This window comes from Denticeps clupeoides, chromosome 3 (genome assembly GCF_900700375.1).
Source record: "Denticeps clupeoides chromosome 3, fDenClu1.1, whole genome shotgun sequence".
NCBI lineage: Eukaryota > Metazoa > Chordata > Actinopteri > Clupeiformes > Denticipitidae > Denticeps > Denticeps clupeoides.
The window spans coordinates 2,223,257-2,248,704 of NC_041709.1; the positions used below are offsets into that span (position 1 = coordinate 2,223,257).

Consider the following 25,448-nt stretch of genomic DNA (forward strand, 5'->3'; position numbering starts at 1 on the left):
AGACTTGGCTTGGCACGTACCACATAAAGAGTTGATAATGCAATAACCGCAGCCCTTCCTCCTGTTCAAATCTGGGATTCGTGAAATTTAATATATGCGGAAGAAACGCTTATATTTGAAGGATATGCAATGATTCACAAAGTTCGCCGGCCGCGGTGCGCATGCGCAGGAGCGGCTGTCACGAGTTGTGCGGGCAGCCGGACGAACAGCGACTCAAGATTCAAGAGTCAACTTGTGCGGCTGTATTCGGTCGCAAAGCCACGTAACTTTGCAAGGCGGGCGTCGTGCAAAGGGGTGCGGGCGGCGGGTGTTACCTTTCGGGTCAAACTCAAGCGTGTTGGCACTGTCCATAATATCCTGGTGAGAGAGCGAAGGATCTTCAGATTGGACCCAGTTGAAATGGGAGCGCTTCCTGTGTGTCTTACGTGCCATTGGCGCTCCTCTACCTGGCGTGGTTTCGTGACATTACGCAGAAGATAAACATCTTCGAGGCTGTCCCCTGCGCTACGGAGACGCAGTCTGATTCAGTTTGATTATTTTAACAAGATTTTGGAATAGTCTTACGGGTTAAGATAGCGATGCGGTTGTTGGTTGTTAAAACTGAAAAGAAATGTTTCGGAGCTTTGGATAATTGTGATGCGAGAAACTGCATTAAATTATAAAAACAATTATATGCGCATTTCTTACGCAACAGGGGCGTTGTAGGAGCTGTAGTGGGCTGGACTTCTAAAGCGATTTTATTGGTCGACTATCTCCTTCCGAGTTCTCGATTGGCCAATATCACATCAGGACAACCAACCCGGAAACCAGCACGTTTGCTTGAGTTTTCTGGCGATTCAATGAAACGCGGTTCAAGGGTTCAGGGAAGCCAAGTGTTGCTCATGTCGCTGCGTCGGAGACACACGTGAACTTGACCATGTCGATAATCGCGAGTTCTTTAAAGCTTCTCGTCGTGTCGGGAGTCTTCTGCATCTCCGTCCTGTATTTGCGCTACTGGATGGCAAGCAAGCAGTATGTGTTTACTAAGGAAGATGTCGCCAAATTAGCCAAACAGTATGCTGGTAAGAAATAAAAGTAATTGTCTGTAACGTGAGTGTATGTAGTGGGTCTTTTTTACTAAAAAAGAAAACTTATGTCCTCTGGTATAGTTTGTCGGATCGGATCTTTTTGCCATGTTACTTTTTCAACTTCTTACGTGCAGTAAGGCTCCCCAATAGGCTGTTACGTGGATACTGCAACTGCTTTATTTAGCTCTCAAGTGTAACCATATAGCCTCTGGCTGTCCCATATTAGGCAAGGTTGTGCTGATGTGGTGATCTAACATATAGTGGAAGATGGCTGGACGCTCGCTGACCCTTGTCTGCGTCGCGGAAACATTTTGGAGAACAACTTCTTAGAATTATCGTCTTATCGTCATTTTTCGGGCACGTTTTGTACAAATGGAACCAAATTTCTTCATCTTTCAGGGCAGGATCATGAGCAGGCCTTCTCCAAGGTGGTCGTGGAGCTGCGCAGAAGGTACCCAGGCCATATTCTGCCAGACGAGGACCTGCAGTGGGTGTTTGTGAATGCTGGTGGGTGGATGGGATCCATGTGCTTGCTACATGCCTCGCTGACCGAGTATGTGCTGCTCTTTGGTACTGCCGTGGACACAGGCGGACACTCAGGTAGGCTGAACTTACTACCTGTAGGTAGTAGATGTGCTGCAAGATTGGTTGGATTTTACTGTTGGAGCCTAGTACTCTTCTCTTCTGCATTGTGTCTGGAAATTGTCCTTTTACCCTTCTCTTTGCACCCTCTACTAAGGTCGTTACTGGGCAGAAATATCAGACACTATAATCACTGGAACCTTCAGACAATGGAAGGAGGGTACAACGAAAAGTGAGACGTACTATCCTGGTGAGTTCAGAGGGCATGACCAACCATAATTGCCTTTTGCATGTTTCACTTATTATTTTGCGCACTATTGGAAAAAAAAATGTTTTTGGCTCTTTCAGGTGACACAATTGTCCATGCCGTTGGAGAAGCAACATCAGTGCAGTGGAGCACCGGCACGTGGATGGTGGAGTACGGCCGAGGCTTCATCCCCTCCACGCTGGGCTTTGCGCTGGCCGACACCCTCTTCAGCACTCAAGACTTTCTGACACTGTTCTACACTGTGAGGGTCTATGCCAAAGCAATGCTCCTGGAGACCAGCACCCTCCTCGCAGAAGCTGGGGTCTTTTAACATATTCTGCATTCTATTTTCTCTCTAATTTCAATCAAAGACAGTGGTTTACACTTTATCATCTGTATAGTTGGTGGATGAGAAAAGAGTTTTTAACACTACTTTGGAAAGCATATTTACTCAGATACTGTTAAAAATTTAAGCAATGTTTATCTTCTCCTTTATTTCCTTAAACTTTGCAAAAACAAAAATGCAATTATGGGAGCGGTTTATTACTGTGAAACATTTCTCCTTTTAAATGGCCTGCTTGTTTTCATCAGGGGGTTTGTTCACATGTCTGAGACACTTTAAGAGTGCTAATACACGCTGTATGTTGAGGTTATGGGCTTCGCGTGTTCTGCTGTTGGGACATTTGGTGTATAATGGGTATTGTTCTCTTTCTCTTGGTTGAGGTTTTTAAATGTTCATAATTGAATTTTTTATATATATATATATATAACTGTAGAACCAAACAGAATACGATAGATACCCTCATTTCTAGAAGGGCATGGGGTAAAGGGACCGATTGTAAGATGCAAGTTGATTGAATTTATAAATGTCAAGGAAGCGTTGTAATAAAGTCTTACTTTTCATGTATGTTCTACTTTCTAATTTTATAGTTTAAGCACGTGATTGGTTATCAAACTAGGAAGATTGCGTGTTTACGTGACGTTGAGAGTAATGCGACAATCAAAGCTGTCAGCATCTTGCATTTCTTTTTACAACCCTTCCCTGACACGTGAGTCTGAATTTGTGTGTGTTTTTACATTCACGTGCCGATTTAATAAAATATTCAACCGACATTTGAGCTTCTCGTGACTTTTTTTTTTTTTTTTTTTTTTTTTGGTAAGTGGATGTATTTGTCCGGAATTGTTGGAGGTAAGGTGCAGCTCATCATTCCCCCGCCCCTGGTCCACCTTTTCTGGGAGATCTGAGAGACATCCGAGCCCCCAACTTCCTGTGCCGCGGACCTGCTCATTCGCGCACACATCCGACGCAATGGAGCTTTCATATCAAGCCATCAAAACTGCACATCAAGCAAGAGAGGCGGTGAGGAGCACTCTTACCGAGAAAAACAAATGCGCTTGTTTGTTAGCTGAGTTAGCTGAGACCGCGAGTCCCTCCTGCTGGGATACTTGTTGGAGAGGATTCATATCCTTTAACACGTTAACGTTCTGCTTTTTTTTCCCGGTAAATGAATGTTTTTTGTTTGTTTGTTTTTGGCGATGCTAAGCGTTAATTAGCGCTCGGTTTTAGGCTAGCGTGCTTAGAAGGTCCCGTTGCCTTGGTAACGGAGGCAGCCGAGCGCGCTCTGGCGCCCCCTGTCGGAGACGCTGGACAACGTTCACCTTCAGGAGCTGTTTACCTTTCTCACCCTTCCAGGACGAGATGAGGACAGAAGCCAGAAGGAGAAACTTGCTCGTCTTAATACACCACCATTTAACAGAAGAGGGGTAGGCTGCTTGGTTTGTCCTGTTGATGTGTTTTTATTCTTATGCAATTTTATGTTAGCATTATTAGACAATAAAAAATCAGAAAATTTGTATTTTAAATGTAATTGTACAACCTGTGTGTGGTTGTCAATATTAAGTAATATATGATGCTCACGTATATTAGGGTTTTTTTAGTTTGAGCGAAAAAAAAAACACATTTAACACAATTACAGAGTAAGAAAATCAATAAAATCCAAATAAAGCATATTTGTCGTGTTAACATCAAGTTGTAACTCAATGGGCATTGTTTTAAGATGATGTAAATAACAACTTTTGTTTTCCAATTCAGTTATGTAGCCACTGCCAATGCTTTAGATCTAGAAAGCAACTTTGCACTGCGCCGGTTTGAGGTCTGTGACAACATGGACCTGGACACAGTCCTCATGGAGTATGAGAGCTATTATTTAATTAAGTTCCAAAAATACCCAAAGCTGACAAAGAAATCACCAGAACAAGGTAAACACCATTAAGTAAATTCATGATTGATGAGCATTGTGTTGTATTTGAAATAATGCCCTGCGCACATAATTATAGTGCTTTCTGAAATCTAGGAGAATGTAAAAGAACAAAAAGTTGCAGCAAAAAGAGGTAAGCAAGCCAAAAAAATGGCCAGAAAATAAATTCAGCAGTGATGGAGAAGTACGGCTGAGGCCTCTGATTATGCTTGCATTTGTTCGTGCATTTCTTTAAGGACACCATGCACCGGGACCCGAGTTCTGCCCAGAATAAGCTCCACTCAGCAGCCCACATCCATATTTGCAGTGAAAAAGACAGAATCTAAAATGGTAGGCAAAGACCGCAGAAAGAAAATTGGGAGTGCGTTCATACACACTCCTGCCTTTGGAGAAGGTGTTTTTGTCTGAGTTATGAGCTGGTCTGAGGGAGCGCTCTGTTTTTTCTGCAGGAGAATGGACTGCCATTGTCAGTGGAAACTGCAGAGTTTGGTTTGAATGTGTCTCCTGTCATGAAGAATGGAGTTGTTGATGGAGGTCTGATGAAGAAGGTCAGTGAAAAATGGGTTCCTTTTTAAAACTAAGATCACTTCCTTATACTGAATTGATGATAACTGGTAATTATGTTTTTTGGGTTTTTTTACAGGGTCAGATTACAGACCACCGTGGTCTAATCCAAGATGGTAGCAAAATGGTTTCTAATGAAATCTTAACAAATGGAGTATCTTGTCTTGATCCAGCAGTACGTTCAAGAATGTTATGACTGTATTTAAATACATTTAGAATCTACATTTAGAAATCACCATAGTTTGAGTCTGTTCAAAATAACTTTCATAGTTAAGAACAGATGTAATACATAATATATAGTATCTATAATTGTATTATGTAAATGCTGTACTAAAATTATATAGGTTTTGTAATAGTCATTATACAACATTTAAGTGCATACAAAGTTGTTGTACTTATCTTATTTTTAACCTTATACATCCAATGCACTGTTCAAAAAATATACATCAAAACTGATTACCAATAATAATAATTTCTTGGCACGAGGGCGTTATGTATCTGTTTTTTACCTCACGTGTGTGCGTTTTTCTCCCACACAGGAACGTCTTCTGAAGCCCACAGGGGCGCTCGGTGGGATGAATAGTGAGATGAGGGACTTAGCAACTGTAATTAGCCAGGTAATATACATTTTCCTATTTTTTACTGTAGAAATTAGCTCTAATTGTCACATTGGCAGCGTGAATCTAAACAAGTCAATTTAAGCCACCGCGCCTTGCTCCTAATAAAAGATGTAATTATAACGAAGCAATAACATAAATGGTGCATTTGTTCATTACCTCTGCATCACACCAGGGAGCAGTGAAGAGCCTAGATAAATGATTCACCACTTGCTGCTTGTGTGTGTGTGTGTGTGCGTGTGCGTGTGAAAAGGAACAGGTATTAATGAAGGTGTAAGCTCCATCTCTCTCCTGTCTTTTTCCAAAGGATATCTATTTACACAACCCCAACGTGCGTTGGGACGACATTATAGGTCTGGAAGCGGCCAAGCGATTAGTCAAAGAGGCTGTCGTCTACCCCATTAAGGTGCTGGCTGCTAAACACTGTGGTATTTCTCAAACCGCCGCCCCACTTCGATTCTGAATATGTCTCCTCTAAAGGGTACAGGAAACAAGGCCTGTGTTATTTCTTAAGTTGACATTAAATCCATACTTGAATACCACCCAATCTGACCCTAACAGCGCTTCCCTCATCTTGCTCAGCTATAGTGATGACAAATGCCCGTCTGAGGTACTGACACAAGGAAAATCTAAACATTATTTGTCTTTTCTGCTCAGTGATGCCTCGCTCAAAAGAAAGGTCTTTCTGTTCTTTTCACCTTTATCTGGCCTGTGTAATGTAGGCATCTCAGCTCAGGTATTGCAGCGTTACAGGACAGCAGGTCATCAGGTATTACACTGCAGAAATAATTGCAAAAGTAAAATATTTATTTTTATTGCAATGTGGAAGAATTTAAACACTTCTGACATATATATATATATATATATATATGACACTTGAGATTGATGCATGAACAATACATCAATACAAAGATAAGTATACAAAGGAAGTGTCCAGACGGCATCAAACAGCAATCCTGCTGGATGAGTCAAATACTAAAATATTTTCTCATTTTTATTACATAACATGTAATGAAGCATGCCGATATCCTATTTATCTTTATCTATATTTAATGGCATAAATCGCATAAATATGTATGTATAACGGAATTTTCTCTCTCTTGTTCTATGACTCTAGTACCCACAGCTATTCACTGGAATTCTTTCTCCATGGAAAGGTCTTCTATTGTATGGCCCCCCAGGTCAGTACTTTCCTAGTCTCCAGATTTCAACCATTAACTCTCCATCGACTGCGAAATGGTATAAATCCCCATGTTGAGCCTCCACACATTAAAGCTGTCAAATATCCACATTTCTTCTGATTGGTCTCTAAAGCTCTAACAGCTCTGAACCTCAGGTACAGGAAAGACCATGCTGGCAAAGGCCGTTGCCACAGAATGCCACACCACCTTTTTCAACATCTCTGCCTCCTCCATTGTCAGCAAGTGGAGGGGAGACTCAGAGAAGCTAGTTCGGGTGCGTATTGCCCGTCAGAAAATAAGTTTTACAATACAAATGAATGTGTTGAGGTGTGTGGAAAACAGGCCGATTAATCCTCTGCTCCTCTTCAGGTCCTTTTTGAATTGGCACGATTCCATGCGCCATCTACAATCTTCCTGGATGAGCTGGACTCGGTGATGGGACAGCGGGGAAGTGGGCCAGGGTAACTCCTCTGTCCCGTCCCTTGTTCCTTAATTATTTCCAACCCTCTGTTGATCTAAAGAGCATTGCTTCACTTGCAGAGGGGAGCATGAGGGCAGTCGGAGGATGAAGACCGAGCTGCTGGTACAGATGGATGGGTTGTCGCGTTCAGATGACCTTGTGTTTGTGTTGGCCGCTTCAAACCTGCCATGGTGAATAGCTACTCAAAACTGCAATAACTCGCTACCCCATTCATTTTCCGCCATGTTCCATGAGTACTCAAGGTGTGGAAAGGACCAGTTACTACTTTTGTGTAATCTCCATCAAGGCTCCAAAAGGTGTTTTACACTGAATATGAGCTAAAAGAAGTTAACTTGGTTAAGTAAAGCAGACGGGTGTAAAGTGGTACCGGGGGTGATGGTGTAGTAGTACTTGGCCCTCCAGACTGTGATTTGAAGAACGCTAGAGCGCCTTTTGTTAAGAGCGTAGGCTTGATTCTGAGTAAGGTGCGTGTAACGTTTCAGGGAGCTGGACCACGCCATGCTCAGGCGGCTGGAGAAAAGGATTTTGGTGGGCATGCCCTCCGAACCAGCCAGAAAGGCCATGATTGCCCACTGGTTGCCGCCGCTCAGCAACACAGGGGGAGTGGACCTCTCTACTGACCTGGATTACGACAAGCTAGCTGAGGTATTTCTGCACGGGCTGCGTGAGATTCAGCTCAGTCAAACGCCATTACTGTTCAATGTAACATTCCCTGCCACTTCAGGAAACGGAGGGGTACTCTGGGTCCGACATTAAACTGGTGTGCAAAGAGGCTGCCATGCGGCCTGTTCGGAAAATATTTGATGCCTTAGAGAATCACCAAGAGGGTGAGACGTGCAGCCGGATTCTGTTCAGCAGTAACATCTTATGTGCATGGACCGGCTTTCTGATCCCCAACGTCTCTCCTCGCAGGTAATGCCAACATGCTGGCTATTCGGCTGGAAACTGTGACCACAGCAGATTTTCTGGAGGTGATCGCTCACACTAAACCCTCAGCGAGAACCCTGACGGAGAAATACTGCGCCTGGGAACAAGAGTATGAGTCAGTATGATGCTGGCCTGCAAATTTTACTGCCATTGTTTCAAGATGAATCAAACCTCAACAATCATGGACAATAAAAACACATTCAAACTTTCGTATTTATTAAGATGTTTTGTATTTTTTGTTGGTGTGAGGACAGCTACATTATACAGAATTACTTTACACACGTTATTTAAAGAGATTTCTAGATCAGATGTGTGAGCTTTCAGGTGAAATACCCAGTCATTTTTTTTTTTTTAAATCACTTCTTGAGATATAAGGTTTTGCAGGATGTGGTCGACAGCCTGAGGAAAATTCTCACAGGTCAGATATGGCTGTGGGTCGATCTTGCCTTCATCCCCAGCTCTGTATTTCCCTAAAAGAGGAAGAGGAATCATTTTATTCGGTTTTGTTTTACAACAGTTTTGGACTGCGTGTGCATAGTTTTACTCTCATACCAGTTTTGACTAAAATTCCCAGCATGCCAGTTTTCTGCGCCCCTCCGATATCATCCCGGGCATCCTGTGAATACGGGTGCATGATATATACATAATCTAGAAAATATCTTTAGTAATTTATATTGAATGTTCTTTCCATGTATCATATCATACTGAGACATTTCACAATAAAATGGTCATGAAGAATATTCAGCATGGTAAGATTGACAGGTCTGAATGCCTTTTGGAATGTCCAGGAACATCAAGTAGTGGGTAACGCACTCGCCTATGATATGGCTGATCAGTGTATACGCGCTAAATAGAGTAAGTGAGTGAAATTAGACATCATTCCTTAACTGCGCTCACATCTCCAATCATAATGGCTTCCTCGGGAAAGCAGTTCAAATCTCTGAGTGCCTCCAGGAAGAAGGTCTTCTCTGGCTTCCCCACCACAGCAGCCTGGCAGTCGGTGGCATACTCCAGACCTGTGACAAAGGGACCGGGACCCAAGGCCAGTCCATCTGTCCTCTTGTAGTACCTCGCCTTGTGGATGGCAATGAGGGGCGCTCCGCCAAGTATAAGACTTGATAAGAAAGAAGAAATAGATGAATGCATCCATATGCTAAAGCGTCCAATCACTGCCAGACAATGCAAGGTATAAAACATTAGGGGCAAGGATCTCACAATACGATACATGGGTCGCGAAACAATTATACGCATATATATACTGTACATTTTGCAATATTCTACAGCTCACTGAAAAAGTAAAAAGCTGAAATACAAGATGCTGCCTCACTCTGCCTGAAATGCCAGGCAGTAATTCAAAGTAGACCGTTGTACAGCGCCACCTACAGGAGTGGAGGTTGTAGTTGCATGCTCACTAAAACGCTCGGCAACGCCACCCAGTGGACTACATCTGTATACAAAAATATCGATATTTAATGTCCCTGCATCGCTAAAATATCACCATGCAAAATATCACGGTATATTGCTGCATCGAAGATTACTTACCGGAATGCCTTGTTGAGCGTCTGATAGTCGAAATGATCAGGGGCCAGTCCAATGACTACGGCATTGGGATCCGCTGTTTCAATACCTATTGCAATAACAAAAACGCAGCATCAAATTCTCCGCACATTTTCCAGGAGATTCCAGAAATGAGAGGCCTGCCTGTGGTTCTGGGGGAATCTGCAATGCAAAGCTTGTCGTTCACGTTGTGTTAATGTCAGTATCTTTCACCTGCGAAGTCCTCCAAAGCGCTGTCCTCCACAAGGAGCAGGGGACGCACCTTCCTTTGTTCCAGTAAGTTACGGGCGGCTGTCAGAGAAGTGAAGAGCTCCCGCTCCTCGATGTCAAAGTTCAGTTTCTGCAGCCTTTCCAACAAATACCGCTTGCATTCTTTTGTCGTGTTTGTCACAAATTTGACCGACACAGGGGCGCGTCGTAACCTTTTGAACAGGCACGGTAAGTAAGGATGGATTTTTCACGCACATGCGACCCTGTTATTTAAGAGAACAAGGTGTGTCTCAACCTTGCAAGTGCGTCCTGTGCTCCGGGTACAGCAGCGTCCTCGATGTGGAGTGTCCCGCTCAGGTCGACGAGGACGGCTTTCAAGGCCCGACGTGACATGTCAGAACACTGTCAATCACACCACACAGGACATACTTGTGCACTTTCCAGTGGATGGGCCCGCCTGCCAAAATTTTAATACAACCAGACTAAACACGTAAAAAAAAAAATTAATAGTAGTCTGCTTAATCATTGGGCAGATTACATTGGGCAGAAATTCAAAGGCTTATTGGTTACACAAAGCCAGTGTTGACCATGATGATTTAATGGACTCTACCCTGGAGAGCCTCTATTATTTAGACATTTTTTGGATATTTGGAAGCTCCCTATTAATCAGTTCTTATAAATACAATTAATGCTCTTTTCCCACAGGCAAGTATGGATTACACACCACGACAAACACACACTTGGAATGCTTGATCTGTGGTTGACATCCATTCTGGGATACACATAACTATTTTTTATTTAAAAAGTGGTGCCATGGTACCCAAATGGGGTTTATATCTAAAGCAGATGCAAAAACCCACCAAAATCTCGACGTTAGCTAACGCTAATACGGAATGCTACCCTGATGTGAGGATATGTAAGTAAATAAAGGGCGGAATAAATAACTTGTGCCTAAAAAGCTGCAGTTTATCCCGGCTCAAGGGGCAGATATTCTGTTCCAAAAGTACGTGACTAGCAGTCACTAGCAGTCTGTTGCACCGGCTAGCGAAACACGTTAGCAAACATAATTCGGCTGTGGTACAGCCGCGTTACCTAAAACGACGCGTCTTAACGTGTGCATCAGAGTGACGGGAACCTGTGGGAAAGAACACGACCCGTGAAGCGACCCTGCACACCACCTTCTGCGGCCCACGCAGCTCAAAAATGCCTGATGCGGGTTCCTACGTGGGCTGGGTTGCCAGATACCGGCGATTTTCTACGACAACCCTGAACTTTTGGGAAGTAGATGTCCAAGCTATGACGCCGTTGACGAACATGGAGGGCAAGGCAGTATTGTGGAAACAACGTTCCTCTAGTAAGACACGTTAGAACCGCCTACCTAACAGCCAGAGTATAATAGTATACTCACAAGTTTATATAGGGTGACCAGACGTCCTCATGATCCCGGTCACCGTACGTCTATACAACTGTTGCCCGACATTTTCTCGTCGCTAATCTATTCAAATCGTTGAGATTTAGAACCAAATTCATATTCAAAGTATTGGAAGCACGGTGATCGGTGAACTTCGGGGCTGTAAAACGCTACCTGGCAACATCAATTTTTTAGGGCGATCCAGAATTCAGCCAATGTCAAAAGTGTTATATTTGTTCCGTTTGTATGTACTAGGCCATATCTGTTGTAACAGTAACAAGGCAGGGTAAGTTGTTTTTTTTATTTATTATACTTTAAATTTTATAAAGTCAAGTGATTGTCACATGTGATACACAGCAGCACAGCACTCGGTGCACACAGTGAAATATGTCCTCTGCATTTAACCCATCACCCTGAGTGAGCAGTGGGCAGCCATGACAGGCGCCCGGGGAGCAGTGTGTGGGGACGGTGCTTTGCTCAGTGGCACCTCAGTGGCACCTTGGCAGATCGGGATTCGAACCGGCAACCCTCTGATTACAGGGCCGCTTCCTTAACCGCTAGGCCACCACTGCTAGGCCATAATATGTTTGTGGTGTTCATGCTGTGTATCCTACATTCATGTGATTAGACTATCTGGCGGTTATTCTAAGGACACATATCACTGAGCTACGGTTCCATGAGGACATTACCCCGCCTGAGAGCCATGTAAGAGGGTTAGCGGTGTTAGAGATTAATCACTTATTAAATGGAAAAACATATGTGTTTCACTAACGAGCACCAGATGTATCGCATTTAGAGGCATTTTTCATCCATTAATCGATTTAAACATTTTTAAAGGTTTACCGCATGAGCTGAAAACCTCTTTGGATAGCCATCAAAAGCATAATCATTTTTATAATACAACGCTCCGTTTTACATTTTTTTCTGCCACATCGCACAAATATTTCACGTACATAATCATTAGTCATTATTAATGCCAATAAATTGGACTTTTTCAAAAACATATTTTTGTGTACGAGTCATGATTCGTAAATCAGACAATGTTTGGCATGCAGTGTCTCTGAAAAAAGATGGAATCAATTAATCTTGGACAGATTATGATCAACTAATCTTGGATTAAACTAGGTTTTAAACTTAATCCCCCTTACAAGCATATGGTTATAATTCAAAATAATAGCAGGCTTTAGTTTCCGTGCTAAAGCCACTGTTAATGAAATGCCTTCTAAGCAAAGTTGATGTGGTTCAGTGATGGGGTCTCATATTTGGCAGCAAGCACCTCAGGTCTCAGCAAAGATTGGGGAGAGGAGCTTTTCAGCACGTTTTTACATCTTTATGTATTTGCAATCACAAGTGTTCAACACCAAAAACATAGGCATGTTAAAACATGTAATCAAAGTTTATTAAAACAGACTTTTAACTTAAGCAACGTACAATTTCATTCGAACACAAAATTAAGTATCACAATCTACCCAGCAAACGTAGTAGTTGCGTCCTGGTTTATGTCGTTTGTTTCAGAACAGAGGAAGCGAAACACGGACCGTTTTCTTGGTAAACGTGCAGGAAACTGCTATTTCGCGCCCATGGAACGCTGCACGAATGCCTCCGATAGCCTTGTTTTAGTTAACAATATTTTCTAGTTGAATAACTTGGGGAATAGGTTTAGATTACAATACCGGCAATACTCAGATACCATAAAAGCAAGCCGACAGCAGAGGACAACTAGGGACTCGAGGACGCAGTTGTAAATGCATCTTCTTCATCTTCCCCTGGTCCCGTTCTGTATGAGACCTGTCAAAAGGCCTCTTTGGAATTTTTCTAGTTTAACTGAGGAATCGGACGGCATATTTATTTGAAGTTTCGCCGATCAGCAAAAATGGAAATGAAACTTTCAGTATGAAAGCGCACCAAGGCCCAGAGGAAATGTACTTGTACAAAAGGTATTTCAACAGGGAGAGAATATTCAATTCATTTTTTTTAAACCAAGGGAACTGTGTTCAAAGAAACATCCCAAGACATTTCCACAGAGGCAGACAGTTTCGTATAGAACAAATATAAAGAATAAATGGCTGAATGATGTGAAGCCTTGAAAAGGGGCAGAGGGAGTAGAGTGTGTGGCGGATTCCCAGAGTTGCTGAAGTCCTCGGTTCACCACCATGGCAAAACGCCGCGGTTTTCGGCCAAGTCTTCCAGTCCTCGCTTCATCCGAACAGCAGCAATAACACGATGCACACCGAATTGACTGCGATCAGGGGCACTGAAAGACGCGAGAAAGGATCGTCTGGGTTAAATGCACACGACACAGTTCCCCGCACGTCGGGCTGGGGCGGGCGTACCTCTCATCACGGTCCTGACCGAGCGGATGAGATTCAGAAGCTGCGCCTTAATTCCCGGTTCGTCGCCGAATCCCCCGATGCCTTGATCCGCTCCCCAGCCGACTGCCAAAAGTAAAATTCACTCAAAGTGAGTCAAACAGCAATCAACGTGCAACAACGGGTGCCCTTCACAAACACACTCCGTTTATCCTTATATTGTAAAAGTTGCATATACCATCTTTTACAGTATTATTTACCAAAAATGCCAAAGAAAATAGTGTCTGTTTACATATGGTTAGACTCCTTACTGCGCCCAAATGCTAACAGAATTACAAGCTAGCTACGTTAGCGTGCTAGTAGGTGGTTATAACACAACAAAGCAGCCTTATCACGTTACAACGCTGACATCTTACTTTTACTGAGAAACCGTTCTTCGTGCAAAACCGCGACTGCATTGGTTAATAATATCGCGGTTTGAATCAGCGCATACAGCGTGAACGCCATGCTGGCACTCTGCGTCCACTGACGTGGTGACGTCAGCTTTTAGCCGCGCGTAATAAGCACGTCATGACGTCAGACGCAGACCTGCCCAAATATGGGTTTCGGCGGTTGGGGGGGGGGGTTCATGTTCAGCTAGGTACATTGGAGTGGTTGAGGAAAAGACTTACAATTCATAAAGTTAAAAAAAAATAAATATATATATGTAAAACATGACCTTAAGGGAATTCTGGATCTTTATAGCTGGAATTCTGTCTAAAGCTAAAAGGCATTTTACATAGATGAAGAACTGGACAAGTGGCATTTTAGGGAAATCAGAAATAATCTACAATGAACATTTTTCTATTTTTGCACATTATTGCCTTACTATCCACAGGGATTATTCACAGTTAAACACTACCTATATGCCTGCCATGGTAATCACTCGTTTCATCTGCACTACCTCCATTATTGTGTTTTTATAGTGACAGCTCCATCTGTCTGCTTTTTATCTATACAAACATAAACAATACAAAATAAAGGGTCCCTCATTGTTTTAATATGGTATAGACTTTTATTTTCCACATAAATAGTAGAGAAACTACAAGAACATATTTAAATACATTTGCATTAACAGCTCATAATAACATTTTTTACTGTATACCAGTATTTCAAATAAATAAGCAAATCAAAAGCAGACGTTTTAATTGTTCACTTAATTTTTTTTTTGACATTGTTTTATGTCAAATTAACATGTCCGGATATCTTCTTTGTATATTTCATACTGTCCATTATCAGGATTTTATGCAATTATCAGGTTTATAAATTATACAACAAATGTTCATTTGTACATGGTGAGGGTGAAATATATAAATTAGGCAATGTTTGTAGAGAAATCATGAGTTTTCTAATTAGATTTGTTTAACAGTGCTTCCTTGATTTTCTAGGTGATTATATACATGGCTGAACACACCACAGAAGCAGAATTTGAGGAAAAATTTCCTGCATCCGTCTTTTGCTGCAACTACACCCTCTCTGCATCTTTCATCCAAAGGTACTCCAGGGCTAAATAGTGAGGTTGGTTCTGTTGCATTGTGGGAATTCCCTCTGATGTCCAGGTGGGTTTGTCATCCCAAAATTGTTGTGTTGTGGCATGATTGGCTCTTCAGGTTCCCTGGAAAATGGTGAGGAGTTTTTGCAATTAACAATCCTTGAAATAAGTGTGGTTGCACTTATATAAATTTGTTACATATTAGATCATTTCACGTATGAGTCAATTGCAAAATGGGTCAACAGTACAGGACACATACAAGCTGAATTTAACTTTTAAGTCTGCACAAATCATTGATAATTAAAGACTGTTAAGTCACAAAGGGGTGCAGTAAGGATGCAATACTTACGGCTTAACTCTTCCCGAGGTGTGTTCCGACCTTTTCTTTTCTTATGATGTTTGCATAGGGAATCTGAAATGCAACATTGTTAGTTAATTGAGAATGGAACATATATTATTTATACTGTTTAAGTAATGTGTACAATCTTACCATTTGCAATTGCTGTACCATCTCTTCTCTGTATGCAAGCTCCCTCTTCATTTGGTCCTGGAAATTATCTGAAAGAATGCAAAAACAGGTCAAAATCAGACACACTGAATTGAATTGATTCATAATGCCAACATAATTGCATTCAACACAAAATATCAAACCAAAAGGTGCCTCGAGCACACTCATTAAAAGTGATGGCACCTAGACACAGACTAGGAAGTGTCATGAATATGCTGATCTTGACTAATTTTTTTATGCTACTTTTAACAGTTCAGTATTTTAGTTTTTTTTTATAAGAATTATTGACGTTGTTGAGTTTCTTTTTTTGTAAATCAGAGAACATACCGTGATATTGATATTGAGCAGGCTAATATAATGCATGTTTTTGTAAGTAAAATAGTAGCTTAAAGAATGACTTACGGAAAACTGGAAATGGTGAGCTGCCTTTCAGTGCATGAAATTCCTCCTCTAGTCTTCTCCGTAAATCAATCTGCTCCAGGAGAACCTTCTGGAGCTCCTCTAGGGCACAGAAGACATGGTTAGAAAAAATACAATTCCGACAGTATTCTACAGTAAACCTACAGTAATTCATGGTTTCCCCATTGGACTTGGGTGAGAGTGGTATTATGAATACTGAAATATGTAATGTATTATATATTTTATATAGTTTTTTGTTATTACCTTTTTCCATGTTCTCTACATCTTTCTTCAGTGAAACGGGTGAATGTGAATCTTGATTTTGGTCTACTAGATAAAAAGAGGGGAGAAAGCATAATTTAATATAATATAATATATATATACACACACATATCATTAAGTATAATTAATGTTAACCATAAAGTAACCAAATGTTTTTAACATCATTAGACTGCAATTCTACAACCAGCCTGCAGATGTCAGCATAACAACACGATGAGGATGGTTACATTTTAAACTCTTTTATAAAATGACATAAAATGAAAAAACTAAATTATCTTTAAACATGGTGGTGGATTTAAAATTTATGTGAGGTGCTGATTTCAAAAGCAATGAATCAATACAAAACAAAAGTTCCATAGTCTGTAACCCACTTATTATGACCCAAATAATGTATGTGTATACAAAAACCAGGTTTAGAATCTTTACATTTATTTTTGATGCAAATATGTAATTAGTTTAACTATTAACTAAATTAACTAAAATTAACTAAAAAAACTTTTGAGTACAAAAACCTGATTTTAAAAAAATTAATCAGGCATAAAATGTGTAGCCTTTTCCCCTGGCTCTGTAGGAAAAAATAATAATGTCCTGTTTGTCCATGGTCCTATGAAGCTGCCATAATAATGTCTTTGGAATAGCTGGTCCTTCTCTCTGCTTTGTGTACTCTCTGTGGCGAATCACAGGCCTCAAATGAAGCAATACAGCACATTTGGGCACATAATCTCCCCCCCTTTGCTCCTCTTCTTCCTCATTTCACGTCTTGCTTCCTTAAGCCTTACAACGTTTTCCTCATTTGGAATGACGCTTGTTCTTGCTCTCCTCCTCTCTCTGTCTCATTTGACAAGCAAATTTGCAGACACTGCCTGAGGATAACAACCTCGTTTGACAGTCAATTAACCGTGAATAGTCAAAGCCAAGGCAGTTTGCATTACATAAATGGAAAATTAGATTATTTTTCTCCCAAGAAACAGAACTCTCCTTAAGATACTGCCTTAGACTCTTTGGAATCAGAACTTCTAATCACGTCCCTAACAGCCCTTGGAGACATTTAGCAATCAGGCAAAGGTGGTTTCATTTAATTTGTTTCGTGTAATTTTTTTCAAATATATTATACATTATGTGAGAAGATCATTATCGGCTAGATAATATAAATGTTGGCATAGATGTCATAAAACACTTTTAATGTCTCCCTGACAGATAAAAGGCAATAAGCTATGATCTTTGTAATGGAAGATTTTGCTGAGGAAAAGGCAATTATATCCATTTTATATTGTTCAAATGGTGATTTTCACCTTCCCTGTGTTGAGCTGATTGTCTCGCTGAACTGTAATGGGTCCCCACAGAATCCATTTCCCAATGACATTGAGAAGAGCTGCTCCATTTCTGAGTGCATCTGAAGCCCCCTTTTTTTTTTCCTCTTTTAAATATCACTCTACGTATTTATATAAATCCTTGAATGCGTCGCCTTCTAACTGTCAGTGTGGTTATTCTGTCCTTTTTACCCACCGGGATTCTCACGCCAGAACTCCACTGCCGGCGCGTCTGTCTCGGAGACAAAGAAATGACTCCGTTCTTTGTTTTCACCTGGAGGAGACGAGATGCATGGCATGATGCATGTACAGAAGGACCATTAAACCAGCTTTTCATCTGTATGCGTGAAAACAAAGATGCAGAATATGAAGGGGGGGGGGGGGCGGTTTTATGAGCTGAAACGAATAAACTCGGGCGAGAAGGATGATGTGGCTCATCTCGCCGACCTGGCCGGCTTCATGCCATTACCCATCGGCGTGAAATGCCATGTTTTTTGCCGCCATTTTGACCATCAGAAACGCTCCGGCTAATGTGGCTCACCTGAGTGGTTCGTACTGTCTTTGGTTGCGTAGGCCGGCAGTCCGTCCTCTCTGCTCTTCAGGGCCTAGGACATTTGGCGGGAAAAAAAAAAAAAAAAAGAAAGGCACCCGGCTTTAGAGTTGATTCATCGACCGTCCTTGAGAGGAGCAGAACGTTCGGCTCATTCGTTTGCCGCTTGGCGTTCGGGCCCTCCTGCCCCCACCGGCGCTCCGAGCGGCTAACGCGGTGTCGACAGGTTAAAGATTAAAGAGGCTAATGGGCGCGAGTGACAAAAGGAGCGCAAACATAATGTCGCCATTAAACAAAACACGGCCGGGCTTATTAGCCGGGATCAGGGCGCTGTGAATATTTCATTTCTGTGGGGAGCGCCGGCTATCAATCTTGCTACGCATATAGATTAGCGCGGCCCGCGGCCGCATTTAAATAATAATTAGTTCGAGTGCCTGGAGGGAATATTTACATTTTTGTACGGCGCGTCCTCCGGCGAAGCGCGGACGGGGCTGGGGACTTTCAGGGTGGCGGGCGGGGTGACGGCCAGCCTGGGCGTGTGGTCGGGGCTGTAGGGGGCCGGCTCTCTGCCCCGCTCGCCGAGGCGGAAGTCCTCCGTCTCCTCGTCCTGCTTGGTCTCCACGTCCACGTCCTGCTCCTCGTCGCTCTCGCCGCTGTCGCTCTGGTAGCTGCAGCTGGTTGCCGGGGACGGGGACGGGTGCTGCCGCTCCGAGCCGAAGTCCTCCAGGCTGCCGTGCAGCTTGGCGACGCCCTCCGCGTCCTTGACCACCGGCCGGAAGGCCGAGTGGTAGCTGGCCTTGCGGGCCTGGAGGGAAGGGGCGTCCAGCAGCTTGAGCCAGCCCTCGGACGCGGCGGCGGCGGCCTGGGGACACTCGCTCTCGAACGCGGCCGGCCGGGGGGCGGAGCCCATGCCGGCGCCCGCCTCGCCCGGCTCCGCCAGGTCCAGGAAGGCCTGCCTCAGCGAGGGGTTCTCGGCGAGGGACGACAGGGCGCTGGGCTGCGGCTGGAGGTAGGTGGGCCGCGGGGGCCAGAACATGCAGAAGGGGGGGTAGAAGGCGTCTTTGCGGCCGGGCCACAACAGCCCGGACAGGCCGGCGTTCTTCTGCCCGCCGGTGGCGGCGGCGGCGGCGGCGGCGCCGTCGTCCTTCTTCTGCTGGCACAGGCCGAAGGCGGGGAACGTGTACGGGCCGGGGAAGAGCGAGGTCGTGGGGAATTTCTGCAGCATTCCGAAGCCCTTGCTGGGCACAGGAATGACCGGGTAGCTTCGGGGGGTTTTGCGGGGCGAGAGGCCGCCCCCGTCCAGCTCCTCGTCCTCCTCGAAGCGGCCTCGCTTCTGTCCCAGCTCGGGGGACATCATGTGTGGCAGGACGCTGCCGGCGGACTTGACCGAGCCCAGGGAGGAGCAGTGTGAGGGCGGCAGCGCCCGCTTGCGGCTGCCCCCGTTGAACATGGCCTTGACGTCCTCCCAGGCGAAGGCCAGGTCGTCCGGGGGCGTCTTGTCCGTCAGCTTGAGGTGTCTCCTCCAGGAGTTGAAGTTGGCCGCGTCGGGCTGGGTGTACTTGGCCTCGGGCGTGCGGTGCGAGTGGAAGATGAACTTGTTGGGGGAAAAGTACATGTTGCAGTAGGAGCACTTGATGCACTTGGCGCGGGAGCTGTTGTAGCGCGCCGGGATGAAGCTGCCCCGGCAGCCCCACGCGCACTCGTGCGTCACGTCGAAGGCGAAGTTGTCGGGGAGCTTGGGGGGCGAGTTCTCGCCCAGGAAGGACTTGCACAGCCTCTCGGCCTCGCGCTTGGTGATCATGCCGCAGCGGCGCGACGAGATGGGCATGGCGCCCGCCCGCCGCAGGATCTCCAGCTGCACCGGGGTGCACTGCACGCAGGTGATGCCCAGCGCCACGCGCCGGTTGTGGATCTCGTTGTAGCTGTAGTTCTTCAGCAGCGTGTTGGAGATCTGCGCCAGGCACAGCCTCTCTTGGTGGTCGATGACCAGGGAGACAATGGGGACGCCGTAGAGGATGACCTGGCCCACCTGGTTGGGTTTGAGGGGGGAGGATCTGGGTGGCGTCATCGGGTCCTGCTGGAACGAGCTGGGTGGAGTGGCCATTGCTGCGTCGTTTGGTCCAGGGAGAAGGGGCTTGTCCATCAATGTCAACCTCTCACTCTTTTGCTTGGGGAAAGGAAAAGAAAAGCGTTTTAGTTTTAATCATCTGAATTTGAAACTGTATCCTTTAAAAATATTACGAAATTATTATTACAACTTCTACATTAAATAACAGTAAATGTGATTTTCACAATTACATTTTTGAAACAAAAAATTAAAAACAGCAATTAAACACACTAACAACAAATATGAATATGTTTTAGCACAAATGCAGAATTGAGTAAATCAATTCTGAATTACGTAAAATAGCATTTCTGCTCAAATTAGGTCACGTCTCTTTAATATTATCGCTGACGGTATATTTAAAGTATTTAAAACTGAAACAGAGTACTAAAATCAAAAATGAATTTCGCAACTACAGACAAAAAAAAAACATTAATTCTCTCTGAATGAATTCGTGAAATGTCAAGGGTGCGGAGGAAAGAGTCATTTAATCAAAATCCGGTCGAAATCACCACCGTCGCTGGCGCTCTTTATTACAACAATAATAATAGTGATGATAATAATGATATTAATAACGATAACATATCGACACGATATTCCGTGAAATATTTACGCCGTGTAAAGCCGTGGCTGGTCTGTGAAGCGCGGTATGTTACCTCGGGAAAGTCAGAGCATCGCCGGCGTCGGTGGCGGGGGGCCGAGTGCGCGTGGCGCCCGGACCCGGTCCCGTTTAAAGCGACTCCAGCCAATGACGTGTCAGCACCGCCGGTTTGCATGACGCCCCTCCGCTCTCCGTAGTTCCGAAAACGGCGCGACTGGGTTTTGTTAAAACGCGGCAACAGCGACGTGACGCATTTTGTATTTATGAAGGTTCATGAATTAAGTTTTTTTTTTTATTATTATTATTATTATTTTTTTTTTTTTTAGAGAATTGCTACGTCCCTGGTGAGGCGCGTTTTTGGCTCCTGGCGATATAATCTGGCAAAATAAATCCAAGACACGGCGAATAATAAAATGGCTGCAATTAAAACTTGCGACCGATATTTTTTTATGTAATAGATCGCTCGTGCATTATTGTCCGGGGAGAAATACGTCTCGATTAGAAATATATTTTTTTTATTGTAGTTGTTGTTGTATTTTTTTAAAAGTTAATTGTTTTCTGTTCATTTTGTTTCTCCTGCGGTCTTTACGCGGATATTACAAGGTGAGACGTGTTTTATTCCCCTTACGGAGGGGTGCGGGTCCCATCTGCTGCACCCACCGCTCGCGCGCTCGCTTTTGTCTGGGCCGCGGGGCGACAGCGGGGACACGAAAGCACCCCAAAATCGTCCAATGACGACAGAGCGCAATAAAGAACGTAAATTAACCCGCGACTCTTCTTTTTAAATAAGCTAAAACACGAGCGTGGAAAAAACAAAAATACACAAAAATAATACATTTTAATATATTTAATATTTTTTATGTCTGAATGAGTAATCACTCTTTTAAGTGAGTTAAAAGTGCTGCGGGGGCACAATAAAAATTCCACGTTCCCAGAACGCATTGCGCGTCATCCACACGCGCGCGGAGCCCCGCTGCGAAATTAATCACGCGCCTAAGAAGGAATTGCTTTACGCGACCTGTGGGGTCAATTGAGGGGGAAAGCAGAGAAATGGCGAGGCACTCCACACCAAATCAGTCAGGGCGCCACGGCCAGACCCGAACTGCAAATCGCGGGCTGTTCCACGCGGCCGCGGCGAAACGCGCAGCGGCTCTGAACGCGTTCACGGCGCGTGACGTCACGGCCGACGTGACGTCAGCGCGGCGTGCGGAGCCGTCAAAAGTTGGGGGAAAGTTTTATTCACTGCTGCGGGAAATAATTGTGTTTGTGAAAACTCGTCATCTGCGCCTGCGCTAAGGCTCGTTCAAAAGGTAAATAAATGAATAAAAAAAAAAACCCTCTGTTATTTGCAATAATGCCCGCTTCTGCCCCGCTATAATTATCATTATTATTATTATTATTGTTATTATTATTTTTACAACAGAGCTCTCACACCGGGAAGAAAATGAATGAACCTCAACTTTGACCCCGATCGCGCTTTAGTTCCACGCAACTGTGTTTTAAAGGAATTAGAGATGCTCTTTTCATGTCAGAGCCCACGGGGTTGCGTCTGTCGTGGCTCTTTCGTGCTTTATGCACTCGACTAGCGAACATCATACGAGCACTGAATGTCCTTATTACACGGACCTGAGCCACCGAGCTTTCGTGTGAAGGTGTCAGGCGTGGAGGTCCGCCTCGAACCCGCAGCCAACAGGCAGAGGGACGGGTACATACCTTCAGTGAACGAGCCGGACTCCACGGTGGCAGGACAGAGCAGCAGACGCGAGGCTTTCTTCGGGTTCCCTGGAGAAGAAAGAGCCATCGTCACGGAACGTCACTTCTTAACACGGCGATCCAGGCAAGCAGGAAAATCCCACTAATAATTCAGAACTTTTTTTTTCCACTTGTGTGGTGCTCCGCGGAGGCGTGAATAACCACGGAGGCCGGCAAGTGGATCACTTCGCCGAATATTACATTACGCGCAACCGGCCTGACGCACGGCGCGTCGTAAAGTCAGATTTACGCGATTTATCGTGGCGACGCGTGAAACATGAAGAACAAACAAGCAACCCACAGAATGCGGCGACCCGCGGGGTCATGTGACGCGACGCGCGGAGTCTTACCGAAGCCCCGGACAGGCGTGGCGGCGAGGAGCGCAACGTGGCCGGTCGCAGCGGTTCCGAAAAAAATAAAAACCACGCGAGTTTTCTCCCCGCAGCCCGCGGACGAGGCGGAGAGGCGAGAATCCAGACGCGCTGCAGCGGATGAAGGGAGAGGGAGGGAGAGAGAGAGAGGGAGAGGGAGTGAGTGAGACAGAGAGAGAGAGAGAGAGAGGGAGGACCCCCCCACACCCCACACCCCAGCCCTCCTCCGCGCGGGATAATCACGCAGACTCGACCAATTCATTATTATTATTATTATTAATAAAAAAAGAAAGAAAATAATAATTACAATTTTTTAAAAGGTTTAATTTGAATATACTGTTATACAGTAAAATAAAAAATATACTCGTTTTTCTTGCCTCGTAGTTTTTTAATGTCTTTCCAGGATTTTTCACAACGAGATAACAAAATAAAATACTAATAATAAACGCAATTAGGCAACGTGAAGAAGAACGTTTTCTCCTTTTTTCTTGCTTTTTTTTACCACAGAAAAATTTACGTTTATATGATATTTAGCACACGAAATCACCTTTATTTCACTTATATTTCAAATAACATCTTTTGTCTTTTAAAAGTGATTTACATATTGATGTTCGTTTTAATGAGAATACAACGGCTGTAATTTACGTTTCCGTGAGTGACAGAAGGTGGAAATCTTTCAACTTGTTGCTTTAAACAGGAAGCCCCACAGCCAACGCGGATTATTAAAGGGGTCGTGGTTCCCATATTTAATACGACACATTACTACACCACGCGTCTTCACGTGTCAGATCATACAGGATTCCATGCATTTCCAGCCAGGAATGTGCACATCCACCGTGAGTAGCAAACGTGTAACAACTGTGAAAATGCAGCCTGTTTACATCTTTCCCGTTCACCTTCTAGTATGTAAGGTGTAAAAATACATTATCTGTAAACAAAAATAAAAATACATGTATTAACATGTATTATTGCTCCACACTGTGGAATACGAAAATAAAAGCAGATCACACCTTTTTTATTTTATTTTTTTATTAAAACCTTAGCAGTGGATTAAAGTACCAAAGTCAATCCTGCCTAACTCCTACTTAGTTAATTACCCTGCAGCCTCTTCGTGTTCTTCATCAGAGCCAATGGACCAGGGGCAGGAGCGACTCTCCAGCTCTTTAAGTGCTCTGCTCCGTTTAGTCTCGCCACTGACTTGTAAACAGCTTTTAATGTGGCTATTAGCGTAAGAAGGCAGGAAACGCCGGGAAAACAGGCCCGTCCATTATTAATGAGAATGTTTAATCTGTTGCTTAATCACCACTGTTTGTGGGCAGCAGGCTAGTAAGTGACCCGTGGATCTTGTAAAGAGGAGGGGATGGAGGCGGCCAGTGAGTTCTGAGAGATCCAGTCAATGTCTATCCAAAAAGTACTGTTGCCGTGTGGTCCTCCAGCTCACGTCTTTAAAAAAGCAGGGATGGCAAAAAAAAAATTCTATTTAATATTAATTAAAATGGAAATACGCATCCTTTTTTTGTGGCCTGAAATGGCAGATTTTTGTAGCAGATTTTTTCCATTGAAATTATTTCTGGGAGAAAGTATGTGATAAATATACTACATGTAAAAATAGACGTACCCAATCATGTGATGCTAATTGAATAGCTATTCAAATGAATGTTTTTGGCTAACATTGGTGAGAAGATCAGCGCCCGGTTTCCGTCTGTGGAAGTCACATCACACAGCCCCTCTCTGCTGCGATTGGTGACAGTCACAAGGGCAGTTTGTGGAAAACAGGGCCGTGCACATTTACTAATAAAGCATCAATTTGTATGTGAAAGTGTAGGGATTGTTCTTCCCAGAAAGTTTTTACCGAACTTCCTAGGATACATGTGGGTATCTGTCTCTGGTCTGGAGCACCACAAATCACTTACAAAGGTAATTTGCCTTCACCCAACATCAATCAAACTGAGAAATCCTTCTTCTCCAAACCCATTTAAATTTTACAACAGGATGCATTCAATTTCTCATAACCATGTGAAAAACGTATAATGATCCAATTGGACTGAGGTCAAACATTCTGGCCTTGATTCTTGAAGACACGTTTGGTGCAGAACTCATCGCCCAAGGATTGGCATGCCTACCATCAAGGTGGCAGCATCAGCTGGGACGGGGTCTCGGGTCACCCTGGAGTGACTAATGAGCATCTCCAAACATTTTCGTTAAAAAATCCCCCTGCTTTCTGCCGATCTAACATAACGTTGATGTACAATCCATTCATCCAAAATTTGACTTGTGACTTTCAACCATCCGACCCCTTAAACACACCCAATCCGTTCATAAAATTGGGTTCGTGACGAAGGAACAGGAGGTGTCCGCAGTGCTGAACGTGACAGCGTTAAGGTCCATGGATCAGCACCATAGACAGCGCCACACCAACTCCGCGGTCATTACATGAAAACAATGCATTCATTACTTTTAATAAACTATAATCCAGCTGCATCTTCTTCGGCTTGAATCTCCGTAGCACCATGACAGCAACATGTGACATGAAGTGGTGAAGAGAATATCATTGAGGGTTTTGACATGGTGGAATATATGAGGCTGAAATTAATCTGTTGAAAACATAAGGATCTTGACTTTGGATGGG

At 43.9% G+C, this 25,448-nt stretch overlaps 6 protein-coding genes across 14 annotated transcripts in view; 2 read left to right on the forward strand and 4 right to left on the reverse strand.

The window, feature by feature from the left end:
- The window catches only part of galt (galactose-1-phosphate uridylyltransferase), a 56,134-nt gene extending 55,584 nt beyond the window's left edge, over nucleotides 1–550 (reverse strand). For 2 of the 3 annotated variants that reach the window (XM_028974593.1, XM_028974591.1), the window contains exon 1: nucleotides 315–550. In XM_028974593.1, the coding sequence (XP_028830426.1) occupies nucleotides 315–432 (118 nt within the window). In that variant the 5' untranslated portion in view covers nucleotides 433–550. The remainder of the gene's footprint in view (nucleotides 1–314) is intronic. The other variant, XM_028974594.1, reaches the window with a different exon arrangement.
- On the forward strand, nucleotides 189–3,009 carry sigmar1 (sigma non-opioid intracellular receptor 1). The gene is made up of 4 exons (XM_028974595.1): nucleotides 189–1,061; nucleotides 1,467–1,667; nucleotides 1,807–1,899; nucleotides 1,998–3,009. Exons 1-4 carry the CDS (start codon nucleotides 917–919, stop codon nucleotides 2,225–2,227), a joined length of 669 nt encoding a protein of 222 aa, XP_028830428.1. The 5' UTR covers nucleotides 189–916; the 3' UTR covers nucleotides 2,228–3,009.
- Nucleotides 3,010–3,067: 58 nt separating this feature from the next.
- katnal2 (katanin p60 subunit A-like 2) lies at nucleotides 3,068–8,142 on the forward strand. 2 transcript variants are annotated; one of them, XM_028974048.1, is made up of 16 exons: nucleotides 3,068–3,256; nucleotides 3,590–3,660; nucleotides 3,989–4,155; nucleotides 4,251–4,287; nucleotides 4,391–4,484; nucleotides 4,604–4,702; nucleotides 4,798–4,893; nucleotides 5,258–5,335; nucleotides 5,643–5,741; nucleotides 6,453–6,516; nucleotides 6,672–6,790; nucleotides 6,886–6,977; nucleotides 7,057–7,167; nucleotides 7,480–7,642; nucleotides 7,722–7,824; nucleotides 7,910–8,142. In XM_028974048.1, the coding sequence occupies exons 1-16, from the start codon at nucleotides 3,206–3,208 to the stop codon at nucleotides 8,047–8,049; spliced, it is 1,584 nt and encodes a 527-aa protein (XP_028829881.1). In that variant the 5' UTR covers nucleotides 3,068–3,205; the 3' UTR covers nucleotides 8,050–8,142. The 2 variants fall into 2 exon arrangements, with proteins under 2 accessions (XP_028829881.1, XP_028829883.1); XM_028974050.1 differs by having other exon boundaries at nucleotides 4,254–4,287.
- Nucleotides 8,109–10,991, reverse strand: hdhd2 (haloacid dehalogenase-like hydrolase domain containing 2). Of its 4 annotated transcripts, none has more exons than XM_028974053.1 (7): nucleotides 10,784–10,991; nucleotides 9,987–10,093; nucleotides 9,695–9,903; nucleotides 9,467–9,551; nucleotides 8,813–9,038; nucleotides 8,477–8,540; nucleotides 8,109–8,394 (listed from the first exon to the last, which is right to left on the reverse strand). In XM_028974053.1, exons 2-7 carry the CDS (start codon nucleotides 10,082–10,084, stop codon nucleotides 8,276–8,278), a joined length of 801 nt encoding a protein of 266 aa, XP_028829886.1. In that variant the 5' UTR covers nucleotides 10,085–10,093; nucleotides 10,784–10,991; the 3' UTR covers nucleotides 8,109–8,275. The 4 variants fall into 4 exon arrangements, with proteins under 4 accessions (XP_028829886.1, XP_028829885.1, XP_028829884.1 ...); XM_028974052.1 differs by having other exon boundaries at nucleotides 8,124–8,394; nucleotides 9,987–10,148; nucleotides 10,784–10,987; XM_028974051.1 differs by having other exon boundaries at nucleotides 8,124–8,394; nucleotides 9,987–10,173; nucleotides 10,784–10,985.
- A 1,427-nt stretch (nucleotides 10,992–12,418) lies between these two features.
- Nucleotides 12,419–13,953, reverse strand: ier3ip1 (immediate early response 3 interacting protein 1). Its single transcript, XM_028974013.1, has 3 exons — nucleotides 13,828–13,953; nucleotides 13,436–13,537; nucleotides 12,419–13,356 (listed from the first exon to the last, which is right to left on the reverse strand). The coding sequence occupies exons 1-3, from the start codon at nucleotides 13,916–13,918 to the stop codon at nucleotides 13,301–13,303; spliced, it is 249 nt and encodes an 82-aa protein (XP_028829846.1). The 5' UTR covers nucleotides 13,919–13,953; the 3' UTR covers nucleotides 12,419–13,300.
- Nucleotides 13,954–14,652: 699 nt separating this feature from the next.
- On the reverse strand, nucleotides 14,653–22,989 carry skor2 (SKI family transcriptional corepressor 2). Of its 3 annotated transcripts, none has more exons than XM_028973547.1 (10): nucleotides 22,799–22,989; nucleotides 22,410–22,478; nucleotides 18,443–20,158; nucleotides 17,983–18,046; nucleotides 17,638–17,715; nucleotides 16,114–16,179; nucleotides 15,853–15,951; nucleotides 15,433–15,500; nucleotides 15,292–15,354; nucleotides 14,653–15,065 (listed from the first exon to the last, which is right to left on the reverse strand). In XM_028973547.1, the coding sequence occupies exons 3-9, from the start codon at nucleotides 20,132–20,134 to the stop codon at nucleotides 15,295–15,297; spliced, it is 2,127 nt and encodes a 708-aa protein (XP_028829380.1). In that variant the 5' UTR covers nucleotides 20,135–20,158; nucleotides 22,410–22,478; nucleotides 22,799–22,989; the 3' UTR covers nucleotides 14,653–15,065; nucleotides 15,292–15,294. The 3 variants fall into 3 exon arrangements, with proteins under 3 accessions (XP_028829380.1, XP_028829382.1, XP_028829381.1); XM_028973549.1 differs by having other exon boundaries at nucleotides 16,114–16,176; nucleotides 22,799–22,988; XM_028973548.1 differs by lacking the exons at nucleotides 22,410–22,478; nucleotides 22,799–22,989 and adding an exon at nucleotides 20,752–20,810.
- Nucleotides 22,990–25,448: the final 2,459 nt, after the last annotated feature.

Bases quoted from the DNA above. Each gene is read 5' to 3' on its own strand.
- sigmar1 (XM_028974595.1), top strand. From the start codon at position 917: ATGTCGATAATCGCGAGTTCTTTAAAGCTTCTCGTCGTGTCGGGAGTC. The intron at 1,062-1,466 runs GTAAGAAATAAA...TTCATCTTTCAG, and splicing joins ATTAGCCAAACAGTATGCTG to GGCAGGATCATGAGCAGGCC. The intron at 1,668-1,806 runs GTAGGCTGAACT...CCCTCTACTAAG, and splicing joins GGACACAGGCGGACACTCAG to GTCGTTACTGGGCAGAAATA.
- katnal2 (XM_028974048.1), top strand. From the start codon at position 3,206: ATGGAGCTTTCATATCAAGCCATCAAAACTGCACATCAAGCAAGAGAG. The intron at 4,894-5,257 runs GTACGTTCAAGA...TCTCCCACACAG, and splicing joins TATCTTGTCTTGATCCAGCA to GAACGTCTTCTGAAGCCCAC. The intron at 6,791-6,885 runs GTGCGTATTGCC...GCTCCTCTTCAG, and splicing joins ACTCAGAGAAGCTAGTTCGG to GTCCTTTTTGAATTGGCACG.
- hdhd2 (XM_028974053.1), bottom strand. From the start codon at position 10,084: ATGTCACGTCGGGCCTTGAAAGCCGTCCTCGTCGACCTGAGCGGGACA. The intron at 9,904-9,986 runs GTTGAGACACAC...CCTGTTCAAAAG, and splicing joins GCACAGGACGCACTTGCAAG to GTTACGACGCGCCCCTGTGT. The intron at 9,552-9,694 runs GTGAAAGATACT...TTATTGCAATAG, and splicing joins CGCTTTGGAGGACTTCGCAG to GTATTGAAACAGCGGATCCC.
- ier3ip1 (XM_028974013.1), bottom strand. From the start codon at position 13,918: ATGGCGTTCACGCTGTATGCGCTGATTCAAACCGCGATATTATTAACC. The intron at 13,538-13,827 runs GTAAGATGTCAG...TACTTTTGGCAG, and splicing joins AGAACGGTTTCTCAGTAAAA to TCGGCTGGGGAGCGGATCAA. The intron at 13,357-13,435 runs GTACGCCCGCCC...CGCGTCTTTCAG, and splicing joins GGTCAGGACCGTGATGAGAG to TGCCCCTGATCGCAGTCAAT.
- skor2 (XM_028973547.1), bottom strand. From the start codon at position 20,134: ATGGACAAGCCCCTTCTCCCTGGACCAAACGACGCAGCAATGGCCACT. The intron at 15,952-16,113 runs GTAATAACAAAA...TCTGTGCCCTAG, and splicing joins TGTAGAGAACATGGAAAAAG to AGGAGCTCCAGAAGGTTCTC. The intron at 15,355-15,432 runs GTAAGATTGTAC...GTTGCATTTCAG, and splicing joins TGGTACAGCAATTGCAAATG to ATTCCCTATGCAAACATCAT.